This window comes from Rhineura floridana, chromosome 15 (assembly GCF_030035675.1).
Source record: "Rhineura floridana isolate rRhiFlo1 chromosome 15, rRhiFlo1.hap2, whole genome shotgun sequence".
NCBI classification, from domain to species: Eukaryota; Metazoa; Chordata; class Lepidosauria; order Squamata; family Rhineuridae; genus Rhineura; species Rhineura floridana.
In genome coordinates, this window is record NC_084494.1 from 38,289,070 (window position 1) to 38,307,846 (window position 18,777).

The following is an 18,777-nucleotide window of genomic DNA, read 5'->3' on the forward strand; positions in this document are numbered from 1 at the left end:
GGTGTGCCGGCGGGACCCTCTCCTGGTGGAGCTGGCAAAAGCTTAGCAGCAGGATGAGAAAGGAGATTGGAATTATCCGTGGGACATGGACAGCACTGAGGAGGGAGGGCACAGACATGTCGTAGCCGATACCCCTTCAGCCCACTTGCATTGGGAAAAGTGGGATGGTGCAGGAGTGGCCCAAGACCTCTTGCTGCCCAAGGCTCCAGACAAGATGGTGCTTCCTCCCCATTTCATGCCCAAAGGACAAGCGGATGGGCAGTCAAATCTTAGTGCAGGCCTGGCAATGGGAGAACTTTCTCCGCCACACCTGAGGGCAGCCAGCTAGTGGGGGGGGGCAGGCAGAGCAGAACAGGCTGTGCGGCATTCCCAGCCCTGTCTTCTAATGTAGGGCAATGGCCAGGAGGAACAGCTGGGAGGGCAGGACTGCTGCTGCCCCCCGTAATCTGTGCCTATGGCAGTCATCTCACTCTGCCTAATAGTGGGGCCAGCTCTGGGCAGGAGCCACTGATTGTGTCATAAACTTGCCACTGAAGAGTCACACACACACACACACACGGCTTCTGTGGTGTCAATATTTGGCTACCTTGCTCTGAAAAAAAAGACTCCTCTGTGCTTTTATTGAGCATAGGTGGCTCTCCGGCCCCCAGCAAAACTCTATCAAATTGGTGTTCTTTACTACTTCTGGGTCATTAAGGTTTTATTCCTTAAAGGAACAAGGGAGCATGAGAACATCATCACGTTAATGCAGCTTCTGCCAACCAGCTGCCCTCCAGATGTCCAGTGGGGCTGATGGGAGTTGTAGTCCCAAAACATTTGGAGAGCACAAGGTTGGCAAAACCTGAGTTAATGGGTCTTGCTGGAGATGAAGCCACATTATTCAGAAAGAGAACCCCTCACAAATGCCTGTCAAAAGGGTGTGTGGGGGGCACAGCCTTCAAGGAATCTCCTCCTGCAGATTAACTTCTGTCCACATTGCATGCTTCTGAAGAGGCACCACAGGTCAGTTCACGCCTTGATAAATATTAGTCAACCAGGACCATTGCATGCTTGAGGTTTTTGGATAATCAGTTAACATCCTCCCCACCAGGCTTCTGTTCCCAAGAGATTGAGTGATTAGTGGGTAAACAAAGTCATTCGACTGCAAATGTGAAAATCACAAAAGAGACTCAAGGGAGGGTTACATAACACAGCTGCTCCGCAAGGAAACTCTATCTTCTTTTATATAACTGCAAGTACAAAGCTCAACCCTCACCTCCTTGACTGCTTCTGGAGGACTCTTGCCAAACTGGGGTGCTGATCCTTTTGCCCATACAGCACCCCCTACTGTCTTATTGATTTTAGGATTTATATAATGCTTTTCTGTTTCTGTTTCTGTTTTAATATGACCAAAGGGGTGTACAACAGAATGAAATAATCATCAAATATATTTGACAGAGGACAGTTGGCTCAAAGATCCAGGCCATGGACTTCAGAGTTGACAACTTCCATGATTGATTTTGAGGTGTCAATGAGGTCAATGCAGACAAACCTTTTTCAACTGAGTCAACACACAAATGTCTGCACAGATGATTCTCTGTGCAGTTGGAACTTTCATGTCACATGGTGGGTTTTTGAATGACCCTCTTGCTCCAAATGGGCATGTGTTGAAACTGCCCAGGATGATAGACTCCCAACAGCGCTGCCTTGTAACTAGGGATGGGCAAGAAATTCAATTAAGTTCACATTTAAAGGTGAATTTATCAAATTTGCACTTTCCAAAACAATATGAGAGCTGAAACGCAGCCATCCTTTGAAATTCACACTTATCTGAATTTGGCAATGCAGTTCTCCAACTAAGCAATCTTTACAAAGATGCATATATTGGGGGAATGTGAGCATAAAATGAATATATTAATGAAAATAACATACAGAAATACATTAGATGATGGGAAATTGCTTGCAAAAATGTGCACATTAGTCAAAACTGCCTATAAAATGTGTTTATTAGAAGAAATTGGCACTAAAATGCTGAAGAATTTTCAGGAGGATTTTTTTAAAAAAATCACAACTTGCTGCAAAAATGTGGAGAACCAAATTTAAGACTGGAAAAACGAGGACCTGAGAGAAGCAACACTGACAGTTCCTTCCATCCCTGCTGGTAACCAAGTCGGACCAATTAGCCCCAACAGCTACACCAGCCACGTCTTCTCTTTGCAGGGGGGACTCTGTCGTTCCTAAACCAGGCAGCAGTTGGATATACTGATAGGGAATCCTCTCCAGTTTGTCTTTGATGTTTCCAGGCACTCCATGCCCAAGGAGAACGGCACTGCTGTCAGGCAATGAGCTCTTTGGTGGATTGGAACTTTAGCAAATGCCCAACCTTGCCATCCTCTGGAGCTGGTTCAGGTTTCCTCTGGCAGGAAAGCCTCAAGCAAACATCTTTCTGTACAGATCTGCTGTCTGTGATTGAACTTGGGGCCAAGCAATGACCCACACATAGCTCAGCAATGCTCTCCCTAGCCTAGTATACAGTCTCCAACTGGAGATGCAAGTCAAGGCTGCAGATAATAATTATCACATACAGATTGCCTGAATTTTCAAAGGAAATTTACTGATGAAAAATACTTATAGTAAGGTTGCGATCCCATTTTATTGATTTCAGTGGGCTTTTCACTGCGATCCCAAATCTGCCTGTGACCATGCTGCACACCTGTCAGGTGGAAATCTGTGGGGGGGGAAAGGCCTTTTTCAGATTAGCCAAGAAATCCTTCACGTGCCCCTCACTTTTAACCCAAAGAGGGATTCATCCACTACTTTCCCTCAGATGGTGACCGCCCAGTGAACACTATATTGAAACCCAATCTTGTTTTCCTGCTTTGTAAGGAAGACCAAAAGGCCAGGCCTGCAGGTTTCACTTACAGGGCATGGGCATATAATGGGCATACCGAGGTTGGCATCCAGCTGAATTCTCAGCCAGTTCACCATGGAGCTCGGAGGGGCACTGACCATCTTCCTGGGCATTTGTGTTTCCTGCTTGCTCCTGATCTCAGCGTGGAAGAGGATGCACAAGGAGGGCAAGTTGCCCCCTGGGCCGACACCCTTGCCCTTCATTGGCAATTTACTGCAAATGAAAACCAGTGAGCCCTTCAAATCCTTCTTGGCGGTGAGTTGTGCCCTCGTTGGTATGAGAAGCCTTGGAGGAAATGGGGCCGAATGCAGTGCTAGGAAGGGGTCCCGGCTCAGGGTAGGGGGCTGCCTGTTTAGTTATCAAGAGTTCCTTTCCTTCAGATTGCCCAGATGGATCCAAGGAATTGTTGAGAGTCCTGGGAAATACCTGTCCTGCCCTGCTCCCTCAAGGTATCTCTGCGACTTCTGGAAGGCCTCCCAATATAAGAAGAGCCCTCCCAGAGCAGAGCAGAGATCCATCCACACCAGTATCCATGACTGACTGGATGGCCCAGTGGGAAGCCCACAGGAGGACTGGAAGGCATTGTTTCCTCCACAAATGCTACTCAAGGGTATACTGCCTCAGAACATGGAAGGTCAATATAACCTTTCATGGGTAATACCCACTGACAGGTCTATCTCCCAAGAACGTGTCTGCTTCCCTTTTAAAGCCATCTAGGCTCATGTCCACCACCACCAATTAATTCTGCGTTGTGTGCAAAAGGGCGTTCCTTTGTCTGTCCTGAAAATCACACAGTGCATACTAAAGCTATGGAATTTGCTTCCACAAGAGGCAGTGGCGGCTACAGATGGAAGGATCTGTCCATTTTGGTCATGTCATTTCTCATTGTTTCCAATTGTAAATTCAGTTCTCCACATTTCTGCAGCAACTTGCCATTTAAAAAAAATCCTCCTGAAAATTCTTTAGGTATTTTAAAGAAATTTCTCCTAATAATCACATTTTTGTGTGCAGTTTGGATGAATACATTTTGCAAGCAATTTTCCACAATATAATGCATTTTTGTATGTTATTTTCACTCATATATTCATTTTTGTACACAGTTCCCCAAATAGATGCATTTTTGTAAACATTGGTTGGTTGGAGAACTTCATGGCAAAATTCAGACCAGTGTGAATTTGGAAGGACTGGCTGGGCTTCAGGGCTCATATCGTTTCACAAAGTGCAAATTTGATAAATTTGGCTTGAAACGCAAACTGAATAAAATGTCTTCCCTCTCAGTAATGGCCACCAACTTGGATGGCTTTAAAAGAGGGTCATATCCTCCATGAATGTGAGGATATGACTGTCCGTGGCTATCAGCCACAATGGCTATGCTTTGTCTCCATGGTAAGAGGCAGCATCTTCCCAAGATGCTTCCATTTGCTGGAAACTGCAGGAGGGGAGACCTGCTCTTGTGCTCAGGTCCTGCTTGCACACTTCCCATAGTGGGCACCTGGTTGGCCACTGTGAGAACAGGATGCTGGACTAGATGGGCCACTGGCCTGATCCAGCAGGCTTCTTATGATGTTCATGCTAATCTGCTTTATTGGATAACACCATGTTTTTGAATTATTATGGGGTGTCTCTCTCTATCCTTTCTCCACATCATGTATACCAGCCTGGTGCCATGCATATGTTTTGGATTACAACTCCCATCAGCCCCAGCCAGCACTGCCATGGTAGCTAGGGCTGATGGGAATTGTAGTAAAAAACATCAGCAAGGCACCAGGCTGGTGAAGACTACTATAGGCTTTTTTTACTATCATGCCTCCCCACCATTTCCTTCCTTCCCGTTGTTGATAACTATTGTTTCTCCTGCAGCTGCGGGACAAATATGGCCCCGTGTTCACGATATACTTGGGGCCCCGGAGGGTTGTGGTCCTGTGTGGGCATGAGACAGTGAAGGAAGCTCTGGTGGATCAAGCCGAGGAGTTCAGCGGGCGAGGGGAGCTGGCTTCCATTGACCGGAACTTCAATGGCTTTGGTGAGTAGGGTAGATCTGGTGAGACCAGGGGAGATGGGTGACTCTGATGTCAGTGGGGCAGTGAATCCACCCCAGGGTTTAGTCTGACCTTTCAAAGAGCTGTCCAAGGTGCTGAAATGTATTCCCAAAACAGGCTCAGCTCCTTGAAAGTTCAGACTAAAACCTGTAGAGGATTCACTGCTTCACTGACATTGGAGTCATGAGTCTCCACTGGGTGGGATTTGCTAATGAAACATGGTAGAAGAACTTTATGAGTGGCAAAAGAGAGTCTGTCCTGTAAGGCAGCCTTCCCCAACATGGTGCTCTCCAGCTGTTTTGAAGGCTGCTGTAGGATGAGGGAGCTCATAGGGGGAGCACTCTCCCAAATTCTTCTCCACTGCTCTTGCACAGGGATGGGGAACTGTCACCCTCCAGAAGATGTTGGACCACAACTCTCCTCGTTCCTGTTCATTGGACATGCTGGCTGGGGCTGATGGAAGCTGGAGATCAGCAATACCTGGAGGGACACAGATTCCCCATCCCTGCTCTAATGTTCCATTTGGGGTGGGGACACTTGCTTTTGTGAGGGAAGGGAAGGTAGGGCTTCCTTCTCAGTGAATATCAAAGGCTTCATTTCCAGGAGTTGCTTTCGCCAATGGGGAGAGATGGAGGCAGCTCCGCCGCTTTTCCCTCACCACACTGAGGAATTTTGGGATGGGGAAACGGTCCATCGAGGAGCGGATCCAGGAGGAGGCGCAGTACCTGCTGGAGGAATTCAGGAAAACCAACGGTTGGTGTTGCTGGCCAGCTCCTCAGCCAACTCCTCCCACAGAGCTGGGGAAAGGGGGCTGGTGGCTTGAGTGGATGGGGGTGGGGAAAGGGTGCAGCCGTAAATGACCCCCTCCCTGTGGTGCTTGTCAGGACTGCCCTTCGACCCCACCTTCTTTCTAAGCCGCACAGTCTCCAATGTCATCAGCTCTGTTGTCTTTGGAAGCCGCTTTGACTACGAAGACAAGACTTTCCTCGCCTTGTTACGCATGATCAATGCAAGCTTCTTCGAGATGAGCACTCCTTGGGCGCAGGTAATGGACAAATCTGGAGGGGAGGCTTTTCTTCCTTCCCTTCTTCTGCAGGGATGAAGCGTGCCAAGATGGAGCCTCGGTTTCTGTGGATGTCGACAGGGAGGGTCCATACACTCCTCCCCTGGGACTCTCTGCTCCTTACTGCAGTTAGTTGTTCCAAGGTATATTGCTTGTGGTGTGGACAGGGGTGGGATCCATTGGCCGGTGCCAGTTCAAAAGCAATCTGTCGACCTAACAGGCTGGCATCAATTCGAGTTCATTCTTTGTCCACTAGCCACTGCGGTTATTGATCCATCCCCCCCCCCGGGCAAAATATAATGATACTGCTCTCAATATTTTTAAAGGAATTATTGATTATTTTAAAAGTAATATTGGTTTTTTGAAAGGAAATATCAATAAATGAAAGGAAATATTTTAAAGGTGGATTTAAAAAAATTAATCTGTTTTCAAAAATAGCCATGAAAAATTGCTACATAAATATCCAATCTACAACGATAGAGAATAAGCAAATTAATAGAAAATACGGCACCAAATCCAAATTGGGTAGAATTCTAGCACATCCCTAGGTGTGGGTGATCTATGAATACATCAGCAGTGCTTGCTCTTCCAGCTCTACGACATGTATTCCTGCATCATGAAGCACTTGCCAGGAAGACACAACCGCATCTACTACCTCATCGAGGACCTAAAGGACTTTGTTGCAGAGAAAGTCAAGGTCAACCAAGCGACGCTCGATCCCAACAGCCCACGAGACTTCATTGACTGCTTCCTCATCCAGATGGAGAAGGTACCTGAATGACTCTCTTGCCACTATCCAAGGGAGAACGAAGGACCAAACAGCTGGGCCCTCTTCTCCCATTCTGGGAGGAAATGGGAATCGCCCCCATCGATAGGGGGCAGCAATATTTGGAACCCTGACTGCGTACGTTTCTCATCAGCCCATGACTACAAGGACACCATAGCACTCAAGAGCATGCACAGAAAGGCAACCAAATTGTTCAGGAGGGTTTATTTATTTATTTATTTATTTTCATTTCTAGACCGCCCATAGCTAATAGCTCTCTGGGCGGTGTACAAAACGAGATTAAAATAAAATATAGAATAAAATCAGTAACAGAAAGGAACACATTAAACTAAAACATAAAACATAAAACATTGAACATTAAAATGCCTGGGAGTACAGCCAGGTCTTAACCTGGCGCCTAAAAGAAAGAACCGTAGGCGCCAGGCGTATTTCCTCTGGTAAGCTGTTCCATAATTCGGGGGCCACCACAGAAAAGGCCCTAGTTCTAGTAACAGTCCTCCGGGCATCCTGGTGAGTTGGTACCCGGAGGAGGGCCTTGGATACTGAACGAAGTGAGCGGGTAGGTTCATAGCGGGAGAGGCGTTCCACAAGGTATTGCGGTCCCACACCGTATAAGGCTTTATAGGTCAACACCAGCACCTTGAATCTAGCTCGGAAACAAATGGGTAGCCAGTGCAAGCGAGCCAGGACAGGTGTTATATGCGCAGACCAAGCACCCTATGAGGAAAAGGCAGTAACATTTGGGTTTCCAGCTGAGAAAAAAGGCTATTAAGAGAAGAGTTTTGTCAAATTATTCATGGTGTATACCAAGGAGGGGGAAACTTTGCAGCCAAAGGGCCACATTCCCTTCTAAGCAACCTTCTGAGGGCTGTATGCCAGTGGTGGGCTGGCCCAGTGGCAGAAGTGGGCAGAGCAATGAAAGTAAATATTACCTTTGTACAATAGCCTCGTTGCTATACACACTCACACACCCCTCTCTATCCATCCAGAGTTCAAGGACACTTTCTAGCCAGGCAAAAACACTTGGGGTGAGAGGCAGTGCAGGTGAGAGATGTACCCTGGGAAGAGTGCAGAGGGTCATAGAGAGAGGCCTGCAGGGCCGCTTTTGGCCTCTGTCTTGAGGTTGCCTATCCCTGGTGTATACTACTCAGACATTGTTCTTCCTTTCATAACAATGGGTGTTGGGATGGATTCCCAACTGTTAGAGCCATACAACAATGCAACCAATTACCTAGAGAGGTGGTGGGAACTCCGATGCTGGAGGCATTCAACAGCCATCTGTCAGGAATGCTTTGATTTGGATTCCTGTGTTGAGCAGGGGTTGGACTTGATGGCCTTATAGGCCCCTTCCAACTCTACTATTCTATGATTCTATGATTGGCGGTGCATTCAGGGTGGACGAGAGGAACCTCTTCTTCTCACCACACTTCATTAGGGACTTGGGCTGTCAGAAGATGGAGGGCTCGCCTTTGGCTTAGGTGGGTTTTAGGAAGGGGGATTGGTCAGATTCATGGAGGAGGCAGCTATCAATGGCTCCTAGTCCTGATGGCTATGTCCTATGCTAGGGTGAGAGCCAGCATGCCTCTGAATACCAGTCAGGAGCAACTGCAAGAAAGGGTTTGGGGTTCGTTATCCTGTTTGGGGGCTTCCTGGAGGCACCTGGCTGGCCACTGAGAGAAACAAGGAGCTGGATGAGATGGACCTCCTTTGACCTGATCCAGGACGGCTGCCCTTCTTTCTTATGAGTTATTTCCCATTCTTGGAAGCAAATTTGTAATGAAGGAGACAGGATTCTTGGTTTGTATTTGCAGCTGGTTCCTTTGAAGCATTATGCACGCATGGCATCCAATGTTTTGTCTTGGACAGTCTGTGGATGTGGACTGGGAAGACTTGGTTGCAAATCCCACCACATCGCTCAGACTCTCTGGGTAATCTTAGATGACCCATTTACTTTCAGCCTCAGTTCCCCATCTGTGCAAGAAGAAATTTAGTAGTGTGCCTCACAGTTTTTGTGAGGATGAACATGATGCCCCATAGAGGTGATAAATTAGGAAAATCTGAAGCAAATGAATTGTTGAAATAACCTTGGACTCCTACAAATAAGCTTGGTAGGTTGTTTCTGACTATAACAACACCCCTCCTCCTCCTCCCAGCCACACACACTCAAGTTGCAAATTTAAGGCAAACCTTTTCTTTGTTCCCTCAAAGGAAAAGGAGAACCCTTCCAGCGAATTCAACATAAAGAATTTGGTCCTCACCACCCTCAACCTGTTTTTTGCTGGGACAGAGACCGTCAGCTCCACCTTGAGATATGGAATTGTCTTCTTGATGAAACACCCAGAAGTGGAAGGTATGGCAGATGAAATCTTGGACTGGCCCAAGTACAGCAAGTTGGTCACTAACACATTCATTTAGGACAGCCTTCGTCAACCAGGTGCCCCTTAGATGTTCTGGGCTAAAACACCCATCAGTCCCAGCTGCTGCAGCTGTCGTAGTCCAAAACATCTGGAGGGCACCAAGTTGGCAAAGACTAATTTAGGGTTACAACAGTAACTGGATGTGGGAGGAGCGAATCGGTCAATTTCGGTTTTTCTCAGGTTCTCATTTTTATGATTTCAAATCCAGTTCTCAACATTTATGCAGCATTTTTGCTAATTCTTTTATTTAAAATCTTCTTGAAAATTCATCAACATTCTAGTACAAATTTATTTATTTATTTATTTCATTAAACTTATAGACCGTCCCATAGCCGAAGCTCTCTGGGCGGTTCACAAGACAAGAAACATCAGAAGTACAATAAACCTATAACAATATAAACACATTAAAAATTTAAAATGTTAAAAATTAAAACAATATCCACACATACAAGCAAATTAAGAGCATGTTAAAAGCATGTTAAAAAGCCTGGGCGAAGAGAAAAGTTTTAACCTGGCGCTGAAAAGATAGTAACGTTGGCGCCAGGCGTATCTCCTCTGGGAGATCATTCCACAGTTCGGGGGCCACCACAGAAAAAGCCTTTTTCCGTGTCGCCACCCTCCGAGCTTCCCTATGAGTGGGAACTCGGAGGAGGGTCTTTGATGATGAACGTAGTGTACGGGCAGGTTCATAACGGGGGAGGCATTCCAACAGGTATTGTGGTCCTGTGCCGTGTAAGGCTTTATAGGTCAGAACCAGCACTTTGAACCGGGCCCAGAAACAAATAGGTAGCCAGTGCAAGCGAGCCAGAATTGGTGTTATGTGGTCAAACTGTCTGGTCCCCGTGAGCAGTCTGGCCGCTGCATTCTGCACAAGCTGCAGTTTCCGAACCGTCTTCATAGGCAGCCCCACGTACAGCGCATTGCAGTAATCTAATTTCGAGGTTAAACTACTCTTAATAACTACATTGACTAATATATGCATTTTGGCAAGCAATTTCCCCTAACAAAACACATTCTGGATGTGGTTTTCACTAATATATGCATGTCTATGTACACTTTACCTTAGAATATGTCTTTTTACACACGTTACTGGACTGGAGAAATTCAGAGAAGTGCAAATTTCGAAGTAAATCTGTGTTTTGGTTCCCAGGCTGTTATGGAAAGTGTGGATTAAATAGGTTCATCTATAAATGTGAACCATTTCTAATTTCCCTCCCACCCCTAGCGGCCATCCAGGTTTGCAGCCAAATGCTACCTCACTCACCTTAGATGTCTGCTCGTAGCCATCATCATTTACCATTGGTAAAATGATAAATTATGAGACCTAATATGCTGTATTAAACTAGGATGCACAAGTCTTCTGCTCTCAGGGACAATTTAGGGCCCCAACTAGGCAAGATGCTAAATGTATCATTAGGAAGCCTGTCAGGTTTTTAAAAAATTAACAGCAGGTGTGTCAGGGGATTTGCACTGAGGCTGCAGCATATGGGGATGAGAGATATAACGTTTCCCTCAGTCCCCAAAACAATTGTTGCCCCCCTCAATTAGTAGTGTTATGTCGAATCTGGCCCTATGAAGCATGAGAATCAGCAAGAAAGGAGAAACGTTGTACCAGTTGGGAGGGCGCAAGAGACACAGAAACAATGAAAGAATGTACGTACCAGGGAGACACCCCTGCATCTATCTACTACCTCATCAAGGAACAAAAGGACTTTATTGCTGAGAAAGTCAAGGTCAACCAAGTGATGCTATCTTAGATGGTAAACCCTCCCCCCATATATTTAAAGCACATTTCTCCCCCCCCAAAAATCTTGGGAACCATAGTTTGTGAAGGGTACTGGGAACTGTAGCTCTGTGGGAGGCAAACAACAGTTCCCAGGATTCTTGGGGACAGCGATATGTGCTTTAAGTGTGCTTTACATGTGTGACGTGTAGGAAGAGGCAGCTATTTCAAGGCAGAGAATGCCTCACTGAAGCAGCCATGATGAGAGAGTAAGAAACCACACAGCAAGGAGCAAGTGGAGGCGGAATAGTCTGGCCAGTGCTTGGGAGTGAAAGAGGGCTCCCTCCTGCCTTCAAGGCATTCCTAGAGGAAGGGTTTGCACACACCCCGTTCCTTTTCCTGCAGCAATTTATGAACGTTCAATGGGCGGCGACTTCACTTCTGTACCCTTCGGGTGGTCAGTTGCTGCTTTCCCCCTCGGTTTCGACCCTATATTGAGGAGAACCGAAAAAAGCAGACGCCGTGTGTTTCCTTGCCCTGAGTGAGGGGCAGCAGAAGAGGCTGTTTCTGAAAAGGCACCCCTCTTCTGCTGAAGGAGTTACTCTCCACTCCAGAAGCATCGACCCTCCTGCTCCAGTGGCCCAGGCAGATGACAGCAAATGATCACTGGATGTTCCAGGTATAATTTCCCAGACCCTGCAATGGTAAGGAAATGTCAGGTGTTAATGACAGCATTAAACAAGCATGAATGCACCACATCTACTTGCTTCCAGTTTATGCATCGCGTCCCAGCACTAGTCCACTGGCCTCTATAACGCCTCCTTTTCTCACACTGACGTGCTCAGGTGCCCAAGTTTTCCCTCCCTCTGGTTGTGCTCCTAGAAGCTATTTCTTGATGTCTCGGCAGAGAAGGTCCACCAGGAAATTGACCAGGTCATTGGCCATAACCGCATCCCTGCCACGGAGGATAGGATGAACATGCCCTACACGGATGCCGTCATCCATGAGATCCAACGGCTGACAGACATCGTCCCCCTGGGAGTGCCACACACGGTGATCCGGGACACTCAGTTCCGGGGGTACCTCCTCCCCAAGGTGAGGCAAGAGTGGCATTTTAAGTTTTAAAGCAGCCTGCCTGTGGGACAAGGAAGGAAGGAAGGAAGGGATGGACAGGCGATGCATATCTGTTTATAAGGCCCTCACTGTCTCCGTCAGTTAATTTACAATTGGTTTTCCTTCCGATGTCTGTGCAGGGCACCAATGTCTTCCCCTTGCTAGGCTCAGTCTTACGTGACCCCAAATACTTCAGCAACCCTGAGAAATTCAACCCTGGGCACTTCCTGGACGAGAAAGGGCGCTTTAAGAAGAACGATGCTTTTGTGCCTTTTTCCTCAGGTAGGTCTTCATCCCTGTTTTCTCCTGTTTGCTTTGTGCAGCTCAGGAGCTTGGCTCCAAGGTCGGATCCCATCAAGCTTGTTTCAAAAGCAAGAGAAGCAACTTCCTCGCAGAGAAGGAAGAAGACAGAGGTCTGTGGGAGGTGGGGATGTTATAACCCACTGGATGTGGTCCCAGGCGCGGTCCCCGCCGTCGCCAGGTGGGACTGCAAATGTCCCCTGCCTGAAACCTTGGCGAGTTGCTGCCAGTCAGGACAGACAACACTGCTCCAGATGGACCAATGGCCAGACTCGCTGCAAGGCAGTTGCTTGTGTGGATTCCATCAGTCAGTAGGAAACCTCACTCCACCTTATTTGAACCAGACCAGACAGCCCTTGGGGTGGTCACTCACCTTTAGCTTAACCTAGCCTGCAGGGTTGTTGTGAAGCTGAAATGGGATGGCTCCCATGTATTCCGCCACCCTGAGAACCTTGATGATTGATGATTGTGATGACGATGATATAACAGCAATGACAACAATGGTGATGGTAGCCCTGTGAGATGATAATGTGAGAGAGGCCTTTGGGAGCTGAAGGGCAGGCCCCCGCCCAAGAGTGCTGCAATCTACACAGCCAGGGTGGTGGAGCTCTCCTGATGTCCTGTGTTCGGCTTCCTTCCTCTACAGGAAAGCGCATCTGTCTGGGGGAAGCCATGGCTCGCATGGAGCTCTTCCTATACTTCACCACCATCCTGCAGAGCTTCTCTCTGAAATCCCTCGTGCCTGCAAAGGACATTGACATCTCCCCCAAACTGAGTGGTTTTGGGAACATCCCGCCTGTGTATGAGCTGTGCCTGGTCCCTCGCTGACCCCAGCTTTGATGTGGCACCTGCCTCAGGTGGGGGTTGAGGGAGGGAGGGGAGATGTTTGTCTGTTCGCCTCTCTTGCATCTGTGCATTTCCCCCAAAACTGCTTCAGAATCATGCACAAAAGCACCTCTTGCGCAGTCACATTTTTAAGCCCGCAAAATGTCTGGGTTGTGCAGGTTCCTTTCTCCTGCCACAGTTGGATAGAGCTGCTTCATCTGACCCAGAGGGGCAATTGTGACATTCCTTGTCCTGCTTGTACAAACAGAACTCCTTAGGGGGGCACAAGAAGGTCTGGCCTGTGACATCATTAAGGCTGTGCTGACACTGCCCCAGTGCTCTTGCTGTCCTAGTTCCCTAGACTCCAGTGAAGACGGGTGGCCCCAGTGTCAGTGGAGCAGGGACTCTGCTCTGGGTTCTGTGGGGCAGTGCATCCACTCTGGGTTTTAGTCTGAACTGTCAAAGAGTTGTCCAAGGTGCTAAACGCTCAGGCTAAAGTTCAGACTAAAACCTGGAGTGGATTCACTGCCCCACTGACAGAGTCACCAGTTCACAGGTCTTGGACCACAAGTGACCACAAGTGATCAGAGAACTACATGACATGCCAATATCCTCTACAGCAGCTCCCCAGCTTTTATGGATGACAACTCGCATCAGCCTGAGCCAGTACTGCCTTGGGCTGATGGGAGTTGTCATCCAAAACAGCTGAGGAAGACTGCTCTATGACACAGGTCTTCAACTGCTGGGTCAGGACCCATTACCGGATCACGACTAACCTAAGGTGGGTTGCAACCTACCACCATAGAAATATATGGTCAAAATTAAGGAAACTGAAAATTAGGAAAGTTGGACACATCTTTTGGATCAAGTGGTGCCAAATCTCTCTAGATTGCAGCCTCCTGGTAGTTGAATTCTTTCCAGCAGCTCCCTTTTTTGCTGGAAAGCCCCAGAAATGTCCAAAAGCTCCCCCACCCTTGACCAGAGGCTGCCCCTTCTGTCTGATGAGTCATCCTTTCTAGAGGGGTTCCCATCATCCCCTCCCTCGAGGTGTTCTCACAGAGGAGGCTGCCTTCAGCCAGGCCTGTTATGCAAATGCATGAACCGGCATTGGTCAGAATGCTCACTTGCATGGCAAATGCCTCTGCTAAGCTTTCTGTCCTGCATGAACAATCATCAGTCAGACTTATTGGTAGATTAGAGGTCATTTAAGGCTGTGCACGCAACATACATTTGAAAGCACAAAGCTTCCCCCAAAGAATCCTGGGAACTATACTTATGCCCCTCACAGAGCTACAGTTCCCAGCACCCTTAACAAACTACAGTTCCCAGGATTCTTGGGGAGGTCATGCGCTTTAAATGTGCTTTGAAAGTATGGGCAGCCATCTGTCGGGAATGCTTTGATTTGGATTCCTGCACTGAGCAGGGGGTTGGACTTGATAGCCTGATAGGCCCCTTCCAACTGCACTATTCGATGATTGTATGATTCTATGGTATGCACATCTTAAGTCTCATGGATGAACACAACCACAGTCTAACGCCAGAAGGATCCAGAATGAATGTATACCCAGGATGGCTCTGTTAGCTCAAGCATTAATACAGATTAAAATCCGTGTTTTGGGGGAAAGAAGTGCTGACAGTGTGCCTTTTTCATCACTGTATTCAGAGGGTGTTTAAAGCATATTTAGGCTTGAAGCATTAAAACTGAAGCGAGCTAGAGAGCGTGCGGGAAAGCAGGCATATCAGGCACATCTTCCTCTTTACCCTTACTTGGGGAAATCAGATTTGTTTTCCTCTGAATTTGACATTTTCCCATCATTATTGATGTTGTATGGTACAGAGAGATATTAGACAACAGGATGCAAAATGTTGAATTGAGCAAGATACTACTTGCCATTATTGTTCTTCTGTTATGTGGATGAAAGTTGAACAGAGAATAAAATGAAATTTATCAAGAAGAGGATACGGACTTCATTGATAAAGTGTTCCTTAAGACTGGGGCAGAAATACGGTGTGTGTGTGTTTTGTCACGGAAGAGTCTCAGGAAAATCCAAACAGCACATTAGAGTAGTGCCAATGTTATTGCAACCCTGCTGTGGCTTTTTACTTTCTTCACAGGACCAGCCCAAGTCAGTTATCATTTAACTTCTTTTCTGCTGGTGAGCAATTAACTTTGCCTGTGAGCCACATTGTGCTTGCCGAGCAGGGTTCATACGAGGAGATTAAGAGCACAGCATATATAGTCTTGTAGTCCCAAGTGGGCTGTTGCATCTCCAGCTCAACTGATGCCAGCCAGCATGGCTGAAACCTCACATGAGGTGCAAAGTGTTGTTTGAAGTGGCTCCTGGCCAGTCCAGTGAAAATCTATGACACCAACTCCAAAGGCTTCTCTCTGTTACAGGCTCAACAGGGAGAAGATTTTCTCCCATTGTTCAGAGTCAACCGTGTGTGAGGGTCTTTTTAGTTTCTTTGTGTGCCTCTCTAGGTCAAAACAGAGTTTCCTGCTCAGATACAAAGCCTGGATTTTAGGGGTAATTTGTAACAATGGGAAGCGTGCTATTAGCTGAGAGTAGGTGACAGTAGGAGAAAGAAAAATGGACCACACTGAGCCTGGTAGAGACAGTATTCTTGGAAGCACTTTGCAAAATATTATTATTATTATTAATAATAATAGTAATAGTAATAATCCATAACCAACAAAGATAAAAATGAATTGTACATATACCAAAAAAGAGGAAAAGGGACCTCTCTGAAAAACTCTTTTCACTGAGGAAATGAATTCCAATTGGAATAAATGGCTTCCAATTTTTAAAAAAAATTGTTTTTGCAATTGTCTTTTTTCTTTCACTGTCAGAAAACCACTCTGTTTTGCTATTAAAGCAACATGACATATTTTTTTTCCTATCCATCCTGCTCCCCCTGGTCTCCTTTGTGGTCTCCACTACTTATGTGATTTTAGGCTTCCTAACTGTTTTGAATGATGTATGTTAAAACTGTTGTGACTCGCCCTGGGACCTTTGGGTGAAGGGTGGGCAATAAATCAAAATAACAACAACAACTTAGAAAAAGGGGGGGGGACTTTGAAAATTAGGTTCTAATCTCTAAATTAGTGGATACAATCAAGGCCCACGCATACATTGGCAGATTCTGGCCTGTGAATCAACCTTCCCTGGAGGGTCATCACCCAGGTTCCGTTTCCTCAGCCGCAACAGAACAAGCTGGAACAAGGAGGAAAACCACAATCTGTTACTAAACTCCACAAACTCCAAATTATCACTGAAACAAATAAACGGTTTATTGATGTAGAAAACTTAATGGTGCTACAGGACTGTCAGAAAATTAAACACAGATAATATTTGAAACTACAGCAACTTAAAATCAGTTAAAATTATCTTAAAGTGATGCGATACATATTTGCATAAGCTAATTAACTGAGACAATAAAAATATGAACTAACAGGATAAATCATCTCTTCTCCTTCTAACTCCCTCCAGCCTACTAGTGTATTTTTAAATTTCCTAGAATATTGGATTAAAGAAAGACATATTTTCTTATGTGTGTAGGCCTGAAGCGTTCAGTTTAGCAAAGCATACGGAAGCAGGGCAGAGCAGAGCAGACAGCAGCAAGAGAAGAAGAAAAAGTGATCCCAAGGCAATGTCCGTCGCCCCCCAGAAGAACAGCTAACTCACCAACAGTTGAACATATCTTTTCTACCAACCAGCAAAACTAGACCAGGGGATTGGCATTATCCAACAATATTACTTGCGGGTGGGCCAACGTATGCAGACCGTGAATTCCCATAATCTGTCTGGGAGGGGGATGAAAGGAGTTCCTGGGACCCTTGCATCAGTGATTTTCCAAGCAGTGCCCTTTTGCATAGTGTCAGTGCCACTCTGTGTTATTCTTTCAGTTAGATATTGGGTGGGCTATCCGACATCTCTATACCAGCTGCTTATCAGAAACTCTTCTCTGGCAGGAGAAAGTGCAATGCTTACAGAACTGCAAGGAGCCCTCAACCAGAAAGGACACGCACCGCACAAAATTGTCCTCCACCATGGCTTCTCACCTGACTGCCATCTGTCAATATGTAGGGGTCCAAAACCGACCCAATTAGCAGCCCTGGAGGCCAAACGTCCCCCCTTGGCCTCCCTCCCCTCCTCTCCCCAGGACATGCACCCTGCTATGCACCCTGGGTGTTTTCGCCTTGCTGGGATGTGCCCTTGCACTCTGATAATGCCTCTTGTCTACCCAGATGGAGGGTGCAGAGGGGTCTGTGAGTGTGTGCGTAGAAATTAGCCCACTGTACAGCGGTAAAATTTACATTTGCCGCTCAAGCCCCTTTTGCGTCAGGTCCTGCCACCACTGGCATGTGGCCCTCAGAAGATCACTTAGAAGGGAAAGTGGCCCTTGGGCTGACACCCATTTTTGCAAGCAGTCTCTCATCAAACAATGCATCGCTGCATGTAATTTTCACTCCTATATTCATTTTTATGCACACTTTCCCCTAACGTGCAGTTTTGTAAACACTGTTTGGTTAGTGAACTGCATGGCAAAATTCACATGAGTGCAAATTGTGAAGGATGGCTGTGTTTTGGTTTGCAGATAGTTTCCAAAAGTGCACATCTGATAGATTCAGTTTGAAATGCAAATAGAATTGAATTTCTTGCCCATTCCTTGTATTTTGTGACATTTTGGTTGGTCATATTAAAGAGTCTGTTGCATTTTTCAGAATAAAAGTGGCAGTTTAACCCTTTGCGATGCATGTTAATATAATCTACCTCTTCCTTGGCTTCACTTATTTGGTGGGCTTCGCTCTGAGGAAAGCTTGTGGGTTTGGCACATAGAGGATTGGCAGACAGCGCCCCAGGTCATGACATCATTGTTATTTCAGGAAGTGATGTAAGGGTGATGCTTTGTTCCTTCCAGTCCCACTATACCACTGTTGGGGACTCACCAGGCAAAGAAAGTGTATATCAACTTGACTCCTGTAATGCGTTTTATGTGGGGCCGCCCTTGAATTTGTTCTGCAATCTGCAGCCAGTGTAAAAAGCTGCTGCATGGTTGTTCTCTGGGTCAGCCTATTGACAACATGTGACACCTCTGTTGAAAACATTGCACTGGCTGCCACTTTGCTACTGGCTGGCTGTTACACACACACACACACACACACACACCCCTAACAGAGTAGCCTAAATCGCTAGGGCTGGATCTGAGTCATCAGGCTAATTCAGCTCTGGAAATAAGAGAGACCTAACATATCATGTGAAGCCAGCTGCTGCAAACCTCCAGGAAGGGAGACAAAAGGTGCGACTTAAGACTGGGATAGTGGCACCTCTCCATCCAGCAACTGCCACTGGAAACACCTGCATATTTGGCAAATAAATTCGTATGTGTATTCTTGGAGACTCAGAAGGCGGAACCTCTGGGGTTCTGTCTGTGCCACTGGCTCCCTGGGCTAGTCCATGACTACCACCACGCCCTTGGCAGCCTCCATCTCGCTTCTACCCTCTTTGTCTAACATCAGTGCAGACCCTGTCAGATGCTTCAGAGTTCCAAGAGAAATCTGTGTGCAGTACAGCAGGAAGAGGATAGTGCTCAATCCTGGGACTCCAAGAAGCTCTCT

General features: G+C 46.7%; 1 protein-coding gene across 3 annotated transcripts; it reads left to right on the top strand.

Moving 5' to 3' along the window:
- Window positions 1-2,965: 2,965 nt before the first annotated feature.
- On the top strand, window positions 2,966-15,032 carry LOC133370805 (cytochrome P450 2G1-like). 3 transcript variants are annotated; one of them, XM_061597654.1, is made up of 9 exons: window positions 2,966-3,145; window positions 4,751-4,913; window positions 5,533-5,682; window positions 5,814-5,974; window positions 6,585-6,761; window positions 8,988-9,129; window positions 11,827-12,014; window positions 12,173-12,314; window positions 12,979-15,032. In XM_061597654.1, the coding sequence occupies exons 1-9, from the start codon at window positions 2,966-2,968 to the stop codon at window positions 13,158-13,160; spliced, it is 1,485 nt and encodes a 494-aa protein (XP_061453638.1). In that variant the 3' UTR covers window positions 13,161-15,032. The 3 variants fall into 3 exon arrangements, with proteins under 3 accessions (XP_061453638.1, XP_061453639.1, XP_061453640.1); XM_061597655.1 differs by lacking the exon at window positions 4,751-4,913 and having other exon boundaries at window positions 2,966-3,164; XM_061597656.1 differs by lacking the exon at window positions 6,585-6,761.
- The last annotated feature ends 3,745 nt before the right edge of the window (window positions 15,033-18,777 follow it).

Bases quoted from the DNA above. Each gene is read 5' to 3' on its own strand.
- LOC133370805 (XM_061597654.1), top strand. From the start codon at position 2,966: ATGGAGCTCGGAGGGGCACTGACCATCTTCCTGGGCATTTGTGTTTCC. The intron at 5,975-6,584 runs GTAATGGACAAA...TTGCTCTTCCAG, and splicing joins TGAGCACTCCTTGGGCGCAG to CTCTACGACATGTATTCCTG. The intron at 6,762-8,987 runs GTACCTGAATGA...GTTCCCTCAAAG, and splicing joins TCCTCATCCAGATGGAGAAG to GAAAAGGAGAACCCTTCCAG.